A 19,990-nucleotide genomic window follows, 5' to 3' on the forward strand; every position below is an offset into this window, starting at 1 on the left:
CTTCTAGAAAGCTATTATCCAGTGACAGAAACCCACCAATTGACGACTTAATAAAATCTGGGATTTTACCAATTCTAGTCAAATGTCTAGAAAGGGATGATAAGTAAGTACAGATTTGATTCCCTGTTCACTTTTTTTTCAATTAACTGAAAATTTAGAATTGTTATTTAACTAATGGGTTCAATTTGGTTTTGCATTTATTATGTTTTTTATTTGCTATGCATTTTTACGTAAAGTTCTCATTCTGTGATCCTATTCAACAGACCTAAAGTGCTTCTCTTTTTAGTTTAAGTGTGTATATATTTTCTAGGAAAATTTTAGTTTCTGTTTATTGTCTGTTCTAACTGATCTCAAATACTTAGAGTGTTTATTCATTAGTGGGTTTTTTTTAGTAATACTTTAAAACAACCCAAATAGTGTTTGAGTCACTCTTTGCTTATGAGTCTATATATAGATTAACCTCATGACTGAGTCAACATGAATGGTTTCCAGAACTGAGTGGCTCTTTCTTACCATGAGAATATTCCAGCCGAACCACTAATCTGTGAAATCTTTAACCAAACTTCACCCATGATTAGTTTTCTAACGTCATGCTTTTTATTGTGGCAAATTAAAAATAAGAGGGCAAGTTATGCTTTTACAGAATAGAAAGGAAAAAATACCACTTGGTATCTTTTGAGGTACCAGCCCCATTTCTTTTAGTGATTAGGGATATCCCGATAGGCAGTATCTTAAACCTCATTATTTGAATTCCCTGAAGAGAATGTAAGTTAGAACGTCAAAAAATTTTAGAGCAAATGTTGTTTTTGCATTTTAGAGCATTTAGACTAAAATTTGGGATATTTTGCTAAATGTTGTCTAAGGAATTTTCAGTTGAGTAGATAAAAATTATGGTATATAAATGTTGCCACTAAGGGTTTTCCTTTGTGTGCCACCACCATTCCTCTAAAAATTCTTAACACTTTTTAAATACTATCATGTATATTTTATATAACAAGATTTATTTAAGTAAAAGTAAGTTTTATTTCAGCTGTTTAAAAACTTCTATCTCTACCTTTAGGGCCCCCTTTTTGTTCTTGATCCGCTTCATCATTTTTTCCTTTACTTTCCAGTTTTTGGCATACACTCACTTGTGTGGGTGTGTCCGTGAAAAAGCTTATATAGAGAAAAGAATGGTAAAAAATATACAGACCTGTGTAACTACTGTTCAAAACAGAAACAGAAAAATTTCAGGGGTTTCTGACTTTAGACTTTGGAGCCAGATAGACCCTGGTTTAAATCCGGAGTTTGCTGTTGACCAAAACCCAAGTGGCTTTTGAGCCTCAGATACCCTCATCTATAAAAATTGGGTGGCGGGATCAGTCCCCAGCACTGTGGAGGAAGTGGGGCTACTGGGCAGAGTTAGGGTGGGGTCTCTGTCCAGACCAGCTCCACCTCGTCAAAGGTTTCTGTTAAGATCACACTGATGTCAGACCCATGGCTGCCATACTGAGTACTTGGTGGTTTTGAAAGCAGTCTTAAAATTTGCAGCAGAATAATTTAGTTTCTGCCCCAATAAGTCCATTTTACTGATGATGGAATAGGAATAAGTCTTGCACAGACTGCTGGAAATATTTTTCTTTTCTTTTCTTTTTTTAATTAAGTTTATTGGGGTAACATTGGTTAATACAATCATATAATTTTCAGGTGTACATCATCATTTGACATCTGTATATTCTATTGTGTGTTCACCACCCAAAGTCCAGTTTCCTTCAGCTACCATATATTTGATCTCCTTTACCCACTTCACCCTGTAAATGTTTTTCTAAAGCATGTTTCAGAACTGCAAATTATTCCTAGAAATTATATTGGAAGTTGTTAATATCTGCTATTCAGAAGATAGGATTACCTTTCAGAATAAATATCGGTATTGTTGTAAAACTGAAATCAGTCATCTCATGTACTACGAAAACACCGATGGCTAATGAAATATGAAAGGCAACCCTCAGCCCTTTCTTGTCGTTCTCACTCTTCATGTGAAGGAGGGGGTGCTTATGCATCGAGGGTACTACCTCCACAGAGGAGCTTTGTCTTTCATTGCCACCTCACAGCACACATCTCGTTCACTGGGGGTAAATGGGTTATGCAGCTATGTTTTATTACTGGAGGTTGTTTCTGATAATTCTTTCTGAGAACATTTGGAAAATTAAAATTTATTGCATTTTAAAAAATAAAAATTAAGTGGTTGTGAAGACTGGAAATAATATATACAAAACACTATCAAGCTTATAAATGTTCATTTATTGGTTATGGGGTTTTTTTGCACTTATTTATTTTTTCTATATCTTCTTTTTCTTTTCAAATGATGTCCTAGAAGACTTTACTTGGCTTTGTAATTTTATTTTTTACATCTTTTCGTTTTCTCTTTTAAGGCCTTCATTTCTAGTATTTTGCCAAACCACCTAGTCTAGCTTAATAAGCCTTTCTCCTTCTAGTCTGGGACAGCATATACTGTCTCATCAACTTTGACCTTATTCTTTTACTTCTTCTTTACTTCTGATATCCTTTTAGTCCCTGCTTTTTGCCAAAATTCATCATGTAGTTTTCGTCTACTGCTCCGTTTTCTCATCTGTTCCATGTCTTTAACCTCACTGTTTGCTGTATCTCTGATGACATTTATTCTCCTTGAACCTTTTTCTTCTTGGATTTCTCTAACCTTTTGATGCTGACAACCTCACTCTCTTTCCTCAATATTTATAGTGTTTTTCTGAGTCCCTAACCTTTGGCTCTGCTTAGTTTTTATTCACTACCACCTCCTTCCAGTCTGGTATTCTGTTTAAAGGAATTTATATTCTTTCAGCTATAATTCCCTTTTGACAAGTCTTTCCTACATCAGCTTTTGACCTTTTTGTAATCCATTCTGCATACCATGGCCTCCAACATTATTTTCTTCACTTTCTTTTAAGTAGTATTCTATATTTAGTATGTCTGTAGAATAAATTTCAAGTTCTGAAGCTTGGGGTTTGAGTCATCCTCCCCACAATTCCCACTCTACCAACACACACTTTTAGATAACTTACCATTCCAATTTCATCCCCTAATATATTTTTGCATACCTTCTTGGCTTCAGCTCTCTTGATCTATTTCTAATCATCCATACACATCATGATCATCTACCCATGACACTTTTATTTGTATTTCCAGCCTTTCTGTCTTTATCCATCTTTGATAAGCTAGTTCAGTCTTTACTTTCTTTGTAGGGTCTTCTATCACTATTTCAAATGATAATGATCTCATCCTTTCAGCAAAATTGTGCAGCCTATATTATAATATCTCCAGTATGTAAAACAGTTAATATGGTGGAGTCAGATGGGGTTCCAGCTTTAAGATTAGACTAGAGTCTGTAGCAGTGAGTGATTCAAGTGAGAAGATGAGGGCCCCAATTAGCACAGTGATATTAGGAGTGATGCTATAAATATAAGAAACATTTAGGAGGTAAAATTGGTATGATTTATTGATTAGACGTTTGTGGGAGAGGAAGGAGTCAAGGAAAATAATGACTGGCTGGCTACATATTGCAGCTGCCAGTGGACATAAAAGAAGTAAGTTTCTGTTGACTGACTTTGGGAGCCAGTGAGACATTCAGATGGGAATACCCAACGGGCAGTTGGATATAAATAAGGTGAAATTCAAGGATAAGGTAAAGGATAACTATATAGATTTAAGTGGGAGTAAAGTGCCTAAAGATTTTTTTATTTTTTACAGTCCTTCATTACAATTTGAAGCTGCTTGGGCGTTAACTAATATAGCATCAGGAACTTCTGCACAGACTCAAGCTGTTGTACAGTCTAGTAAGTAAATTAGCTTCCTAACTCGCTGGACTTTTCTTTTTAAATAAAGGCAAGGAAGTAGAGTTTCAGTGTAAAGACCGAATTTTATGTTGTAAAAATTTTAACTGGTGAATTTTATAAGTTACTTTTGATGGTTGATATCTTTCCCATAGGTATCATTAATCTATCATTAAATAATTTTAATCATGATTACAAAAAAGTGAGTAGAGTTTTATCATTTTGGATAGAGACCATCACCTGATAACAGGTTTTAAAATTTCTGTTTCTGATACTTCCAAAGTGCTGAGCAGCTTATGCTTTTTAGATTATAATATACATGTTTTTAAAATTATTGCTGCCTCAAGATGGAATAACTACTGTTAGTGTGTTGACCAAACTGACAAAAGCTCTTTGAAAAAAAAACTAAATGTCACCAAGTACTGTTAAAAAGTAGGACACTAAACTGACTTTAAGTCGTACTCTAATTTTAAGTAGTATACGATATAGCAATAAGCTATGTTGAATCACATAGTGAGAATACTATTTTCTGTCATTTTTCTTTTTAGATATTTTAGTAATGTCAAGGCGACAGCTTCCAGTTAGATGTTAGTTGTATCAGAAAGGGAACAGATTTTAGACTAGGGCTTTCAATAGAGACTAGTAGGTATAATTTAATAACAATTTTTGTTTTCATTTTTAAGTTTTTGGTTAGCTTTATTTGTGGTGATACTGGCCTTTTATTTACAGAGGTGAAAAATTAACTAAATTATAGATGTGAGTCAATTGAAACCCTCATACATTTCTGGCAGAAATATAAAATGGTGCATCCTCTTTGGAAAAACAGTTTATCAAAAAGTTAATCATAGAGTTACAATATGACCCGGCAGTTCCACTACTAGATAGAACCAAGAGATATGAAAATCTGTCCACACAAAGACTTGTACACAAATGTTTGCAGGAGCATTACTTATGATAGCCCGCAAATGGAAATAACCCCAATATCCATTAGATGATAAGCAGATAAACAGAATGTGGTACATAATTGAATGCTATTCAGCAGTAAAAATGAATGAAATGTGGATACATGCTGTGACATGGCTGAACCACAAAAACCTTATGCTAAGTGAAAGAAGCCAAATACGCACACATAAAAAACACTTATTATACAATTTTATCTATATGAAATGTCCAGAATAGGAACATCTATAGAAACAAAAAGCAGATGAAATGGTTGCCTTGGGCTGGGGAAGTCTGCAGTAAGGCTGTTCTGGGTAGGAGATATCTTTTAGGAGTGATGGAAATGTAAAATTAGATTATGGTAATGGCTATACAGCTCTGTATAAATAGTAAAAACCATTAAATTGTACACTTAGATAAATTATAGTGTATGTAAATTATATCTCAATAAAGCTGTTAAAAGGATGAGTCAATTTTAATTTAAATGTTAAGTAAATAATACAGGTAGCTTGGAGATACAGCAAAAATCCTAGAGGTAGTATACACCTGAATGAAATTTAAGAAAAAGTGATCTGGCTTATACTTAGTTTTCTATCTGGAATGAATATAATACCAGTGTTTTAGAATTTGGGTTAACATGTAAGTTATATAAAAAATAAGGATTCTAATGATAACTTATTTTAAAATATAAGGTAGGTCTGATATATAGGAATAATCAGTTCTTTAGTTAATCGCATATCAGCAATTGGGGTCACGTTGACTAAAGTATTCTAAGGTTATGTGTTTGGAGTAGGAACTCCTTTTTTTAATGCATTATAGGAAAAATTGCTGGATTTTTTAAGTTAATGGCATAATAGCAACTTATATATACTATTAATAGGTGTGTTACTCGAATATTACTAGGAGAAAATACTAAAATTATTTTTAGGGTAAAAGTATTTGCCCCATTTGTTCATTAAGTGAACTATAATTGGGCAACTACAGTGTGCCAGGTTCTGTGTATTTTATCAGCTTATTTAGACTTCAGTCTATAAACTTTTCAACATTTCGCAATCTAAATATCAGCTTTTCTTTATTATAGATGCCGTACCTCTTTTTCTGAGACTTCTCCATTCGCCACATCAGAATGTTTGTGAACAAGCAGTATGGGCGTTAGGAAACATTATAGGTAAGTTGTATTTAGGTTTGAAAGACTCTTAATTAAGAATCTTAATTAACTTTTTTCCTACATTGGCATAGCCATTACATACTATGTTTCCTCTGATTTTAACGTGGGTTGATAATCTTCTTGTCTTATAAGTACTGACTTAAATGGTACCGCTTTGAAACAGATATGCAATTTGCTATCAGGATTGATAGATTAAATTTGTGTCCCCCCAAATCAAAGTTTGGAGAAAGAGCAACACTTGATAACCTTGACTAACAGTGAGGAAACATAGAACATCAGTGTCCCAACATGAGCCATTGCATACATTTCAGACTTTCTCATCCTGAATGTAATTTTTTTTTTTAAATACAATTTTCATTTCTGTAGGTGATGGTCCTCAATGTAGAGATTATGTCATATCACTGGGAGTTGTCAAACCTCTTCTGTCCTTCATCAATCCCTCCATCCCCATCACCTTCCTTCGGAACGTCACATGGGTCATTGTCAATCTCTGCAGGAATAAGGACCCCCCACCGCCTATGGAGACAGTTCAGGAGGTAAATGAAGAATTGCAAAGGCCAGATGGTATATTTTCCCTATGTTTATGCTTTACATTTTCATGCACATGAAATGAAGTTATCATGTACTGATTTCATTGCAGGTATGAGATGTTAAGTAATATGTCATTTAATTTTTGATTCTTGTGAAAAAAATATCTTATGGCACCTGAAAAAATGTCAGTCCACCCTAATTCTTATTTTTTTATCACTATTTTCATAAAAAGAAAATAGATCAGTTTTATTACTACACTGCATTGTCGGTTTAACACTAAAAAAATAGATTGCTAGATAAAACTAGTGTACTTACACGCAAATGTTCTTGAGTGATTTTGCATTAAGCCCTTGAATCCTGACAGTTAGTATTCTTAAATGTGTGACATAGTGTAAAATCTACAATTAAAACAAAGTAAAAACTTCTTTTTACATCTAATTTATAAACAAATCTAAGTATTTTTAAGATTTTAAAAATCCTACATAACCTTTAATCACTTGACTGCATAGAAAAATGTTGACTCTGAATTTTTAAAATTGATATTTTTTGCCTGGTTTTGCTTCCTTTTGCTGTTAAGGAAAATGTATTTAGTAAAGTGATTCTCCTACCCCATGTGCCCTCCCACCCAGATTTTAAAAAAAGATCTGTAAGGCTTGAATTCTATAAACAACCTTTATACTTTATACTGGTTATAATTTTCTTGACTGAATTTGAACTCATAAACTTTGATTCAACTCAAGTAACTTATTAAATAAAATCTTATTTTCACTTTAAACAGGTTGAGACAATGATGACAGTTTTAAGAAAAGCTTTTTAAAATAGCTATACTGTATACTTGCATCTCCATTCTTTCCACTTGACATTATATGTCATAATGAAGGTTGCTGAAAACAAATGTTTTTCCTTTAAAGTACATTAATCTCTGCTAGATGTATTTGGATATTTTAATCAGACATCTGAAATGTTTTGGTTTTTCAGATTGAATTGATCAGATTTTCATTTTCCTAATAGTCAAACAAATTTAATATTGTCTTTCTTGCCCTGCAAGTAGTATTTACTGCTTTTCGTATCACAGTTATTCATTTTTACAAAGATATATTCTTCAACTCTAGTGTTACTTATTGTTTATCTTCTTTCCTCAGATTTTGCCAGCCTTATGTGTCCTCATATACCATACGGACATAAATGTAAGTAAAGCAGAAGCTTAGATTTGGGATTTTGCTCTTGATGGAACTAAAAGTTTTATATTCTTTAGACTTTTAATAAATGTCTGCATACTAACTTGTCTAACTTCCACAGTGCATAAGCAATTCTCAGAAATAGGATTAAGGTTAAATTAAGTTTATAACTCAGATCATCCAGACAGCAAAATGCTAACTTTAGAGAAAATATCACGTTTGTAGTTTATTTATTTATCTATATCATTATTAGTAGTGTTTTTAAGTATTAATATTTATAAGGTGGTTAAACCTTTATAAAGCATCTTCATATTATTTTAAATCTCATTTGATTCTTAAAATAAGTAGGCTAGATATCATAGTCCCCATTTTACAAAATAAGAAACTGAGCCTCAGGAAAGGTTTAAGTAACTTATTCAGAGTTGCAGAGTTTGTGAGTCGGTATTCAGAACAGATCTTCTGATGACAGATCTTGAGTACTTTCAATGAAACCACACTGCCTCTCAGACGACACTCTTTTGAGGTATAATATTGAAGAATATCAAGTATAGGTTTAAGTGCAAATGTATTTTTAGATGATTTGTTTATTACCTGAGATTTCGTTGTTTTCTGTATATATTCCGGCAAGTATTTTTATTAGGCAATCTGACAGTTTTCCTAAATGTAGCAGGGCAAAGTGTTATTCTTCCATGCAGTAAAACAACGGGTAAATTTCATTGAATCTAGAATTGATTCTAGCATTGATCTGGCTTCTCTTGTTCCAACTGAGATCTCTTTCTGATTTGTTGTATGTTTGTGTTTTTATAATCTTATCTTTATTTACACACTCACGTAATACATACATGTGTATGTGTGTGTGTGTGTGCCAGAATTGTGTGATTTATCATTAGGATGAAGAAAATATGTCTTTGCTAACATTTCTCAAGAGGCAGTATAGTTCATATAAAAGTACTAAGCCATATTCCTCTAGTTTATTTTAGGACTTTAAGCTCTTAGGAAGGAATCTTTTAAAGGTAACTAAAGTAACTTTTTATTTGTAACATATTAGCCTGAAATGTTATGAAATTAAATGAAACCTTTTTAGTTATATGCTATTCTATTTTTAAAATGTATAGAAAAGTGACTTAGCAAAAACATACAAGATAATAAATATAAAAGGAGGAGGAAAAGTTATACAAAAAAAATGTATTTCTCACTAATTGAATGCCAATTTTAGTTCTGTGCTTTCTGACAGCCAAGATTAAAAGGGAAATAAGTAAAATATCTGCTATTTCCATCAAGACTTTTCCTCAAGACATTGTGGAATTGATTATAGGTAAATAAAAGTTTCTATCATCCGTCGATTGTTTGTTTGAAAGCCAGGAGTATTAAAGTAGCAAAGTACTGTAGTTATAGGCATATTTGTCAAGTTTAACAACCAATCACAGATTATTCCACAAAAACCAGAATTGTGCCATGAATTACATGCTTAGAGATAAAGACGTAGAGACCTTGCCCTTTGAGGCTTCAACATTAGTAGCAAATAAAAAAATGAAAGGAATGAACTTTGTCAGTGACTGTCTATGTGGAATCTATTTCTATAGTCTCCTTTTATCTTACTAGCACCTATGGAATACTTTATTCTCCTATTTTACAAATAAGGATATTGAAACTCAGTAATGTAAAATAACCTAACTGCGGTCATACAATGATGAATAAGAGCTATAGCTGAGAACTGAAGCCAGGTCCAAGGCCTATGCTCTTTCATACCATTATCACATAAACACAATATGATGTGAAAACAAACAAGAACACAGTGTAAAATAGAAGAATGACCAAAATGCTAGATTATGGAAGCACATAGTCTGTCAACCAGAAAGCTTCACGGCAAAAGTCACATTTAAAGTAAATATTATAGGGAGAAAGGGTGGTGGTAGAAGTGGTGATAGAGGTGACAAAGATGATTGTTACTAGTTAGTACTTACTGAGGGTTTAAATATGCCAGGTACTGTTGGAAGTACTTTTCTCATGTTAACTCATTTATTCCTTACAAAAATCCTATGAGGTTGGTGTCATCATCTCCCTCTTACAAATGTTGCAGAAGAGGCAGACAGTTAAGTAATTTGTCTAAAGTCATGTAACTAGGGTAAGTAAGATTTTGTCAAGTTGAAACTTTCATTTTAGGAACATGAGGAAATATTCAGGACTCAAGAAAATACATGGGAGGTTACATGGGATGAATACAGGTAGTTAATAACCCAACACATTTGTTGAGGAGTTAAGTTGCAGGGTTTTAAATCTTCTGTAAAGGAGTTTGGATTTTATCTTATAATCAGTACAGAGTCATTGAAGATTTTTACAGAAGAATAATGTGCTCCCTTCTCTTATAGACAGATAACATAAAAGCAGTATGGTTGGTTTGAAATAGGGAACATTTGAATGAGGGTAGGCCTATTTTGTGATCATAGTAGGCTTAAGGAAGTTGATGAAGGTAGGAACTAGAAGCAGAAATGGTTAGGAGAGGAAAACTATCAGTGTCAAGAAATAAAGTGAGTAGACCTTTGAGAGGAAAGGATCAAAGAGAGGATAAGTAAAAATTACTTTGATTTCTAATTTGACAGTTTGATCGGATAATAATGCTATGAACCCTCAGAAGGGATAAAGAAAAAAGATGCGACTGGTAGAGGAAGATGATGAATTTATTGTAGGACAGGCACATCGATTCTGATTACCTTGCTCCTCCCTAGCAATGTTTCCAAGAGGGAAAAGGCAATACAGACTTAAGATTTGTCAGTATTTAAGGGATTCATAAAAATATGGACATTGAATAAGATTCAGAAAAAGGGCTAAAAATTGAATTCTAAGGAATTTTCTGCGTTTGAGCAGCCGCAGCAAGGGAGGAGAAACCTGCAAAAGAGTTTTGAAAATTAAAAGATGGAAGCTTAAATTACGAAACAAAATGTAGGGGAAAAAATAGGGCAGAGATTTAGCAAGTTCTAGATCATGCAGAGTGTTATACCACCTTAAGAGCCATGTATCCCTTTTATGTATCTGATAAGGAACCAGAGATTAATGGTTATTTTAATTTGTATTTTGGATTGATAACTCATACTACTAAATGGTATGTAAATTTTAGAGGAAACTGGAGTTGAGAAAACAGATCAGTGGCGATTTTGTGGTACGGATGAGAGAAAATTAGGACCAGTACTAGAGCTTAGACATTAGGAATAAAAAGACAAGGGAAGATTTGAGAAATGTTTGGATGATAAAACTTGCTGTTTTTATTATGGGTGGTGAGAGATAAGAGGAATCAGAGATAATGCCCAGCTTTCTAACTTGGGTTTTAGGGTAGGACACAACAGAAAACAAGAATAGCAGCAGGGAGAAGTATAAAACAGCAGGAGTGACTTCGTGTATGAGAGTGACTAGTGAGGATGCTGGAGAAGCTGGGTTGGGGTGTGGAGGTAATTAAGTGGTTTATAGACTTTAATGTGCCTGTGAGACATTAGAAGAAAAACTAAATATTGACCTTGAGGACTAGAGAAGAAATCTGGACTGATTCAGGTCAGGCTGTGTTCCTTTGCTTTGTAGTTACTGTGCTTCTTAAAGTTACTGATTCTGTAACATTTGGTTTTCATGCCCTTTTTAAACTTGTTCATCCATGGCTTGTCATGCCTAGACAATTTTGAGTGTTACCTAATATTTGGTACAAATCTAGCTATTTTACTGCTGGTACAAATGAAATTAATCAGTTGCAGCAGATTGGTTATGTGCTGAGACTTGATTGTTAGTGATGCTTGGTGATAAGTGTGTTGGAGTCCCCACGACCACCCTCAGGTTCAATGATTTGCTAGAAGGAATCACTGAAAAGCTGTAACACTTATGCTTACCGATTATTACAGCAAAAGGGTACATATTAAAATCAACAAAGGCAAAAGGCACATATGGTAGCATTTAAGAGAAACCAGGTTCAGGCTTCCAGTTGTCCTCTCCCAGTAGAGTTATAAGGCCAGCACTTTATTCTGCCAGCAACCATGCATGACAGCACACATGAAATATTGCCAATGAGAAACTCCTGAACTTTGGTGCCCAGGGGTTTTATTGGGGTGTCAGTCACATAGGCATGAACAGCCTGCATGACTGACCTTAGCTACTCAATCTCCATCCCCTACCAAAGGGCGGAGTGATACAGTATGGTCCAAGGCCTCAGGCAAACAAAGAGAGGTATTCACCATAAAATCACACTGTTAGCATAAGCTCTCTGTCCGGATCCAAGATCTCAGGTATACATAGTGTTATCAAGCAGAATAATCCAAGGGCTCAGGTTATCTCAAAGTAGCTGATGACGACCAGTGCTTTCTTTGGAATGTGCAGGATTTGAGTACCCCAAACTTACTGAGTTAACCTTTTACTGCATGTAAGAATTAAATGTAATACACACTTATAACTTGGTTCAACTCCGGTTGTCTCTAAAGCATGTGTGAAGTTAACATCCATAGACATTCTATAGACATCTCATCTTTCATAAACCTTTCAGCTTTTCTCCTTTGTTTTTCCTTTCTTATTCTAGAACATTCGCTTTAGTACAGAATTACTTTTTCCTTCAATAAAAACGTATTTGTATTCTTACCTTCTTTTATGAAACACACATCTTATTCTCTGTATGCAGTCATTTTCTATCAACATCACATCCCAATCAGGCTTTGTTTTGTCTAGGTCTTAATGAAGTGTTTTCTGTACTTCTCGTCTTTCAAAATAACACACTAAGGTCTCCAAACTTATTACCCTAGTTTCTCATCTGGTTGGCTAGCTCCAAAGCTAGCAGAGCAGTGGACAACTGCATGTCCTTCTTAATTAAACCCACATTCTTAAGCTAGTTTTTATTTACTAAAGATTAATCCAAGATCGCATGCACTTGAGAAGCAATTGTGTTAGTTTCTGTTATTTCTCCAATTCATCTAAGAGCTCATCTGTTTTAAGCTGATTGAATCGGGCCCTTTTACAATCTAAATTTGAATTTACAAATCAATTTTGACATTACTATCTAGCAGTAGAAATACACCTTATCTATAACATGCATTCCAGAGACACACATAAACAGACAGCACAATACAAAATTCAAAAGAAAAATTATGGATCCAAATATATTTTCTGGCAGATGGACTAAGTTGAGGTTTTGCTCAGATGGCCAAAGTTTCTGCATGCTGTAAAAATTCCTTTAAAGCTGTTTTTAAAATCAAAAATGGATTCGGTTGTCTCTAAGAGGTTTTGAAATTCTCTTTAAAGTTTCTCGTTAAGATAGGCTTATCAAAAAACATAAGCAACACAAAATGGAAAGCAAGTATGCACAATAAAGTTGGAAAACCCAGAAAGTAAAGAGATCGGCCCCAAAAGGCCTGAATTTTAAAAGGGGCAGATTTTCTTGGAGGTAGGGAGAAAGATGGCTCTGGAGGTGAAGCCTGAGCATCAGATGACTTCCACCCATCTGGAGATAGAGAAGATGGGGCAGGGAAAGGAAGGGTGCCGACAGGAAGTAGGGTGTAGGCAGGGAGGGCTGGTAAGTGAGGATCCTCTGAGGTATCTTAGTAAACTTGGCTTTACATTTGCAAGTGCAAGGGGCAAAGGAAAAGTTTTCCAACGATTTTCCTTTTGTTCCAGTTTTGCAAGCACCAGTTTCCTTTTTTGATTTATCAAGGCATTTACCAAATTTAGAATTTTTTTCCTAAGGGAGGCAATAGTAGTCTCTTGATTTTATTTAGAGCTCTCAGGGTACCACTTGCTGTTGTTGTTTTGGTTTTTGGTTTGTTTGTTTTAAAGAGGCTTCTCATTGTTTCTGGGAGGTACGATATTGTTCTAATTAAGCATACAAATAGACAAGTCTTGGGGTTTCAGAGGAACCCCATCTTAGCCAATAAAGCTTGAGACCATCTCGTACTATTTTTGTGCAGAGGCCTACCCAGTCAGAATTTTCTGGAGTGCGATTTTGTGCATGCAATTAGCCAAAGTCCCCCTGCCTCCACCAGGAGGAGGCTGATTAGCATGAGAATTTCAGGGCATGAGTTACCCATTTTGTACTCCTCATGGGTGGCATTCCTCTTCCCCAGTGCTGGGGAATGTGAACATACTCACATGCACCCCTCTTATGAAAGCAACCTTTCAGGTGCCTGTTAGCCTGGGCATCCCTACAAACCTTGTGGACAAGGCCTAGTCTTAACCTGGAAGGTACCCTTTCTGGTGCCAAACCTGACTGAGGCATACCCCTCCTGGGCACCAAACCTGAGTCATATGGAGGGGCCCTCTTGGTCCAGATGTATGAACTAAGGTCACCGAATGAGGGTCCCCTGCCTAAACCACATAAAGTCTCCCAAGACCTCGACTGAAAGCATGGGAGATCTTGGATCTGAATTACCCAAGACCCTCAGCTACTACCAGGAAGACAACTCAAGCACAAGCGGCTCACGTTGGCACCAGATGTATCAGTTTCAAGATGGTGTCAGATCAGGCATCACTTTAAAACTTCATGTTGGGTGCCAGGTCATCCAGTGGCTGTTGGCACCAATTCAGTGCCAATAGGAACCCCCAATTTGGAGTGCAGTAAAGAAGGAAACTATTTAGTGCAGACAGCTCAGTTGTGATTAGCATGACTATGGAAAAGCTCCACAGTTTACATCACAGCAATGAGAGCACAGTTGTGGAGCAGCAAACTATGAGACGGCCCTCTAGCTAGGCCTCTCTCCTGCTAGATAGCTCTGCTCCACTCTGGCAAAAAGTCTTTGGTGCTTCAGCTCCAACTGAGGAAACACAGTGTTCTCTGGAAAGGGAAGGTGCACTCCCCAAGCCACAGGGGAGCTGACTTATATACAGAGAAGTCTCCACCCCTGATCCCTGATTGGTCTGTCCTCGTGCAAATGAGGACTCCAAATCCTCACAGCTTATTGGTCCAAAAAGCACTGTCCTGATTGGGCATAATGGACCTGTCTGATTGTTCAGTGAAGATAAGCTGCATGGTTCTGATTGGACAGGAAAGTCTCAGTCCTACTGGTTGAAATACAGTTCCAGGAACTCATAAAAGTGCTGTCTTATCACAGGAACACGACAGGGCAGGTAGATCAGTGCAGGTTTCTCCCTGAAGCTGGCTTGTATGAGAGGCCCCTGTTTGGAAACAGTTGCTCCGCTCTATTTTTAAATTCCAGCCCAGTTAGCCGCCAGGAGCCCTTCTTGGTAGGTATCTTCTTTCTCAGGGTCAACAGCAATATCCACAAAACAAGGTATGCCTGTATTTATAAGATCTATATATATATTTTTTGTTTTTTGTTTTTTTGTTTTTTTTTTGGTCTATTCGACTTCCTTCATACTGACAGTAATATGTGGAAAATCTTATTAGTATTTTTTTTCTTGCATGTTTTTACTTTCTGCTTTGTATGGTTTTGCACGATTATTTGGTAAATAGATGTTTATAACATATCTTCATTGTAAATTGTGAGATTTAGCTTTATAAAGTAGCCTTTTTTGTTATTTGTAATGATTTTTTGCCCAAATTCTACTTATCTCATAAGACAAGTCTCTGTTTTCTTCTTATTTATTTGGTATACCTTTGTTCATCCCTTTATTTTTAGCCTTTCTGAATTACTTTGTTTTAGGTGTGCCTCTTATGTACAGTATAGAGTGGGTTTTATTTTAAGAGCCAGTTTGAAAATCTTTTTCTTCTTATAGGTGAATTAAGCCCATTCACATTGCTCGATGGGTTTGGTTTTAACTGTCATATTATTTTGTATATAATTTCTGTGTGTTTTATTTTCTACTTAGTGTGCTTTCTTTTCTCTTTTTAAAATTTGTTTTTGTATTTAGGAAGATATAGTTTTGTTTAAATGTTACCTTTATACTTATACCTTTTATAATGCCCTTTTCTGTTTTTACTATCTGGTTTGACAGTTTTAAACAATATTTCTTGACTTATGTGTCTTACCTGTACAAGTTAATGAGTTTATTCTGTTTTTTCTCTGGCCACATCCTACTGTTTTTGAATTTGTAGGTTTGTGTCTTTTGCCAAATTGGAGAGATTCTCTGCCTTTTTTTCTTCAAATATTTTTTTCAGTTCCACCTCTCCTTCTGGGACTCTGATGATAGATATGTTAGACCTTTTGTTTCTGTGCTATAAGTCCCTGAAGCTCCATTCATTTCTTTACAATCTTTTTGTTTTTTCTCTCATCTAGATTGGATGATTTGTATTGCTCTGTCTTTGAGCTTATTGACTTTTTTCTTCCCTCCATTCTATTGAGTCCTTCCAGTGAGTTTTAAATTTTGGTTACTGAATTTTTCAGTTTAAAATGTTCCCTTTGGTTAAAATCTTTGTCAGATATTTCCAATATCTGTCATCTCAGTGTTGGTATCTGTTGACTGTCTTTTCTCTTTTGAGTTAAGATGATCCTGGTTCTTGGTATGATGAGTTATTTTCAGTTGTAGCCTGTACGTTTTGGCTGTTCTGAGACCATGATTTCTATTATAATCTTGTTACCTGTTACTGCCAGGCTGGGTAGTAGGCAGGCTTTGCCCTTATACACATCTGTAGATCTTGGGTGGCATGGTAGATGGGCTTAGTTCTCAGGCATACCTTCCGTCCTCAAATTTTTGAAGTTGCAATATTTCTATTTTTCCATAACAAATAACATTCATAAATTATTCTTCCACTGTTATCCCCAGATTTATATTAGTCTTTGATCGCCAATGAAATATTTCCTCAGTCATCTCTTAGTTGAATAAAGTTCATCCACTAGTAAGGGTGTCAGTACATTTTTCTGTAATGGACACAAAATATTGTAGGTTTTCCGGACCACATGGTCTCTGTCCCACTAATGTGGAATAGTTTTACTAGGACGTTTTACCTTTGAGCCCTTCACCCCTTCTCCTCTTCTCTGAAATTTCACACAGGCTTGGGGCAGGAGATCCAGACAAAAGCTTAGAATTTAATTTTTTCTCTTGTTACAGGTGATTTGAAATTTATAGTGTTCTCTAACTCCTAGTAATGCTGAAGGTGTGGGCTGTATGTGACTTTATTTGCTCTTATTCATCTGTATACTCTTTTGAAGGATATGTGGAGATTTGAATGCAGGTAACTGCTTTTATTTTAGCGCAACAGAATGTCTTTAATTTAGATAACTAATATCTCCGGATTTCACATGAGGTGAGACCTGTGCTTAACATTCCGATGAAGACACCAAGGAAAGCTAAATATAAGCTCTTTGACTTTGACTGAACCTATAAACTGAGACTGAGTTTTTTTATTATTTGCAAAATTAGATGAGTATAGAGCATGGTTTATACTCTGTGCTCTTTAAGTGGGGACATTTTTTAAGAGTTTTGGAAATTTTTTTCCCAAACGAAGTTAAAATGTCAAGTCTTTTATCTCTTTAGTGATCTGAAAAATCTGTTATCTTGCTAAATATGTTTGAAAACCCCTAATATACAGAGATCATCTTTTTGATCTAGACTTGATACATCATAGTATATTGGTCTCATTCCGTATATAAAGTTTCCTTGTGATTTCTAGGTACTCAGTTTGTGGGGTCAGGGAGAATTGCTTTTCTGCCCATTTTAAATTCATCTATCTGATATATTAATGCAGAAGTTGGGGTAGAAGTTGCCCTAGACTTCTGTGTCTCATTTTGTGAAGAGTGATCTGAGGTAGGCATTGAGAGTTGCCCTACTACTTAATAGATTTATCAGGTAAGCAACCAAGCTAAAACATTCAATTTAATTACTTTTTATGTCACTCTCTCGGAGACGTGTTAGGTATTTTAAGCATTCAAACAAATACGTTAACTGGTAATTCTTTTTTACTTCCTATAGATTCTTGTGGATACTGTTTGGGCTCTATCATACCTAACAGATGGAGGTAATGAGCAGATACAGATGGTTATTGATTCAGGGGTTGTGCCATTTCTCGTGCCCCTTCTGAGCCACCAGGAAGTGAAAGTTCAAGTAAGTATTTAAAAATTTTTCTTGTATAAAATTGTGTTTGCTATATATAACCCATTCACTTGAACAACTAGGCTTCACTTATGTCTATACAAGTCCTGTCCTCCGTATTTCTCCTGCTGTTTTACTGAACTCGATTTTCAGTGGACAGACAGCATAGTCCAAACTGGAAACCTTGCTTCCTCCTTTCATTTCCCCTCCATTACAAAATCCTATCAATTCTGGTGACATAGCTTCAAATCTGTCTTCTCTTTATGTATCTAGAGCCACTGATTTTTAGTTCAAGACTCATTTTTTTTCCTCCAGATAATTGCAATAGCATCCTAACTGCATTTCTTCTCTCTCTATGTGTGCCCATTCAGGCCTTTATTAAAATCTTTCTGTAATGCCAATATCATAACAGATAAAAATGGACTTTTACATTTTTATTTCATTTCCATTTTTTACAAGACGTCTTTAAAATTCAAAATTGCTTCTCAGTTCTGAATAATACTTTGTATAAGAATGCACCCCATGCATTTTTACATTTTCTCAGGATTACGAAAAATATAGAATCAGTTTCATCATAAACAAATAAATTTGTAGTAAATATTTTATCTCCACCCAGACGGCAGCACTCAGAGCAGTTGGCAACATTGTGACTGGCACAGATGAGCAGACCCAAGTTGTTCTCAACTGTGATGTCCTGTCACACTTCCCAAATCTCTTGTCACACCCAAAAGAGAAGATAAATAAGGTAAGGCATACAATAATTTTCATCAGTTCATTTTTCTCTTCGTATATCTCATTTTTAATTGTTTTTTTATTTCTGATGCTTTTATTGTGATCTTCAAAACCACTGCAGTTAAGATGAGAATTATTTCTAATAACCTCTGTAATTATTTTGTTTGAGTTTTTAATTGCTTGCTACAAGTGCTGCCCTGACCATCACAGAATAAAAATTATTTTTATACTAACCAATGTTTTTTATTTAAATAGATTGAGCATATCAGCAATTACCAAATTAGTAGCCACTAGATGAGAATATATACAAAAGCTCTCATTGGATGGCTGGTATCTTTTATAAACAGATCATAATTTGATCTTGTGACAAAATTAGATTGGACCTAAAGAGGCAATGCCTAAAAGATCATAAAAATTGTTTTTTTCAAGATTTCAAGCTTACGATACAAATTTGTTAATCGTTAAATAAGTACTTAAGTCCTTTTGTGTCTTATTTCATGTTTTCAAGGTTCATTCATATTGGAGCATGTATCAGAACTTTATTCTTTTTTATGGCTAAATAAATATTCCATTGTACATCTCTACCACATTTCGTTTATCCATTCCTCCATTGACAGCACTAGGATTGTTTCTACCTTTTGGCTAATGCTGCTGTGCACATTGGCATATAAGTGTCTCTTTTACTCCTGGCTTTCAGTGCCTTTGGATATATGTCTAGATTAGAATTGCCAAGTCATCATAATTCTGTGTTTGGCTTTTTGAGGGACTACCAAACTATTTTTCATAGTGGCCTCACCATTTTACATTCTCATAAGCACGATAAGGGTTCCAGGTCCTTTTTGTAAATTACTATTATAGCCACCCTAGTAGATGTGAAGTGATGACTTGTGGTTTTGATTTGCATTTAGTTTAATGCAGTTTTAGCTGCCTGAAAGGTCTCTATCCCCCAAACCAGCAGAATTGATCATTTCTTTTATGTCATACTTGTATTTATATAGTTACTTGACTGTAATTTGACAGTTGAATTCTCTTAGAAAATTATGTTGTCAGAAATCACATTTTATAAAAACATATGTTTCAGTGAAACACAGGGAAAGAAGCCACAATCTTTTAGACTCTGGGCCAGTTATTTTTACTGTAGAAATTTCAATAATGTAGATGATTTTTGCAGCTAAATGTATTCCATAATTGGAAACAGAGCTGAGAAGTGAGGAAGCCGGACAGAAGTGGGTGGAGAGAAGTTCCGGCCTGTGATCCGATATGCTCTAAGTGAAGGTATCATGGGGGAAAGAAAAAGGTTTCACATAGATACCCACTCGGCTTCAGCAAGCAGCTAATTGCTTCAGAAGTTTTTCACCTAGAGTGTTTGTTTTATTTGCATCTTGGAACCATCATGCAACCCTGGAGGTAGAAGTTACCAACTCGGTTTTATTCCGTCAACATGTTAGTTTGAAAATTTTCAAATCTACAAGAGATTTGCAAGGATACTATAATAAACACTTATATACTATAAACACCAATTCACCAGTGGTTAACATTTTACTATACTATTGGATGGCAGAATAAATTTACAATGAAGTCTTAATTGTGGGGGAGGAAGAAGATACAGATTTGACACTAAAATTATAATAAACTTGTTTGTTGGTGCAACCTCTAAGGTTGCAATAAGA

General features: G+C 35.1%; 1 protein-coding gene across 1 annotated transcript in view; it reads left to right on the forward strand.

Annotated features, from left to right (window-relative positions):
• Nucleotides 1-19,990, forward strand: part of KPNA3 (karyopherin subunit alpha 3) — a 38,479-nt gene that overhangs the window by 12,344 nt on the left and 6,145 nt on the right. The window contains exons 5-11 of the mRNA XM_025044780.1: nucleotides 8-103; nucleotides 3,745-3,830; nucleotides 5,848-5,934; nucleotides 6,301-6,470; nucleotides 7,608-7,652; nucleotides 17,469-17,600; nucleotides 18,205-18,333. Of these exons, the coding sequence (XP_024900548.1) occupies nucleotides 8-103; nucleotides 3,745-3,830; nucleotides 5,848-5,934; nucleotides 6,301-6,470; nucleotides 7,608-7,652; nucleotides 17,469-17,600; nucleotides 18,205-18,333 (745 nt within the window). The remainder of the gene's footprint in view (nucleotides 1-7; nucleotides 104-3,744; nucleotides 3,831-5,847; nucleotides 5,935-6,300; nucleotides 6,471-7,607; nucleotides 7,653-17,468; nucleotides 17,601-18,204; nucleotides 18,334-19,990) is intronic.

The sequence above is a fragment of the Pteropus alecto genome, unplaced genomic scaffold, assembly GCF_000325575.1.
Source record: "Pteropus alecto unplaced genomic scaffold, ASM32557v1 scaffold413, whole genome shotgun sequence".
NCBI lineage: Eukaryota > Metazoa > Chordata > Mammalia > Chiroptera > Pteropodidae > Pteropus > Pteropus alecto.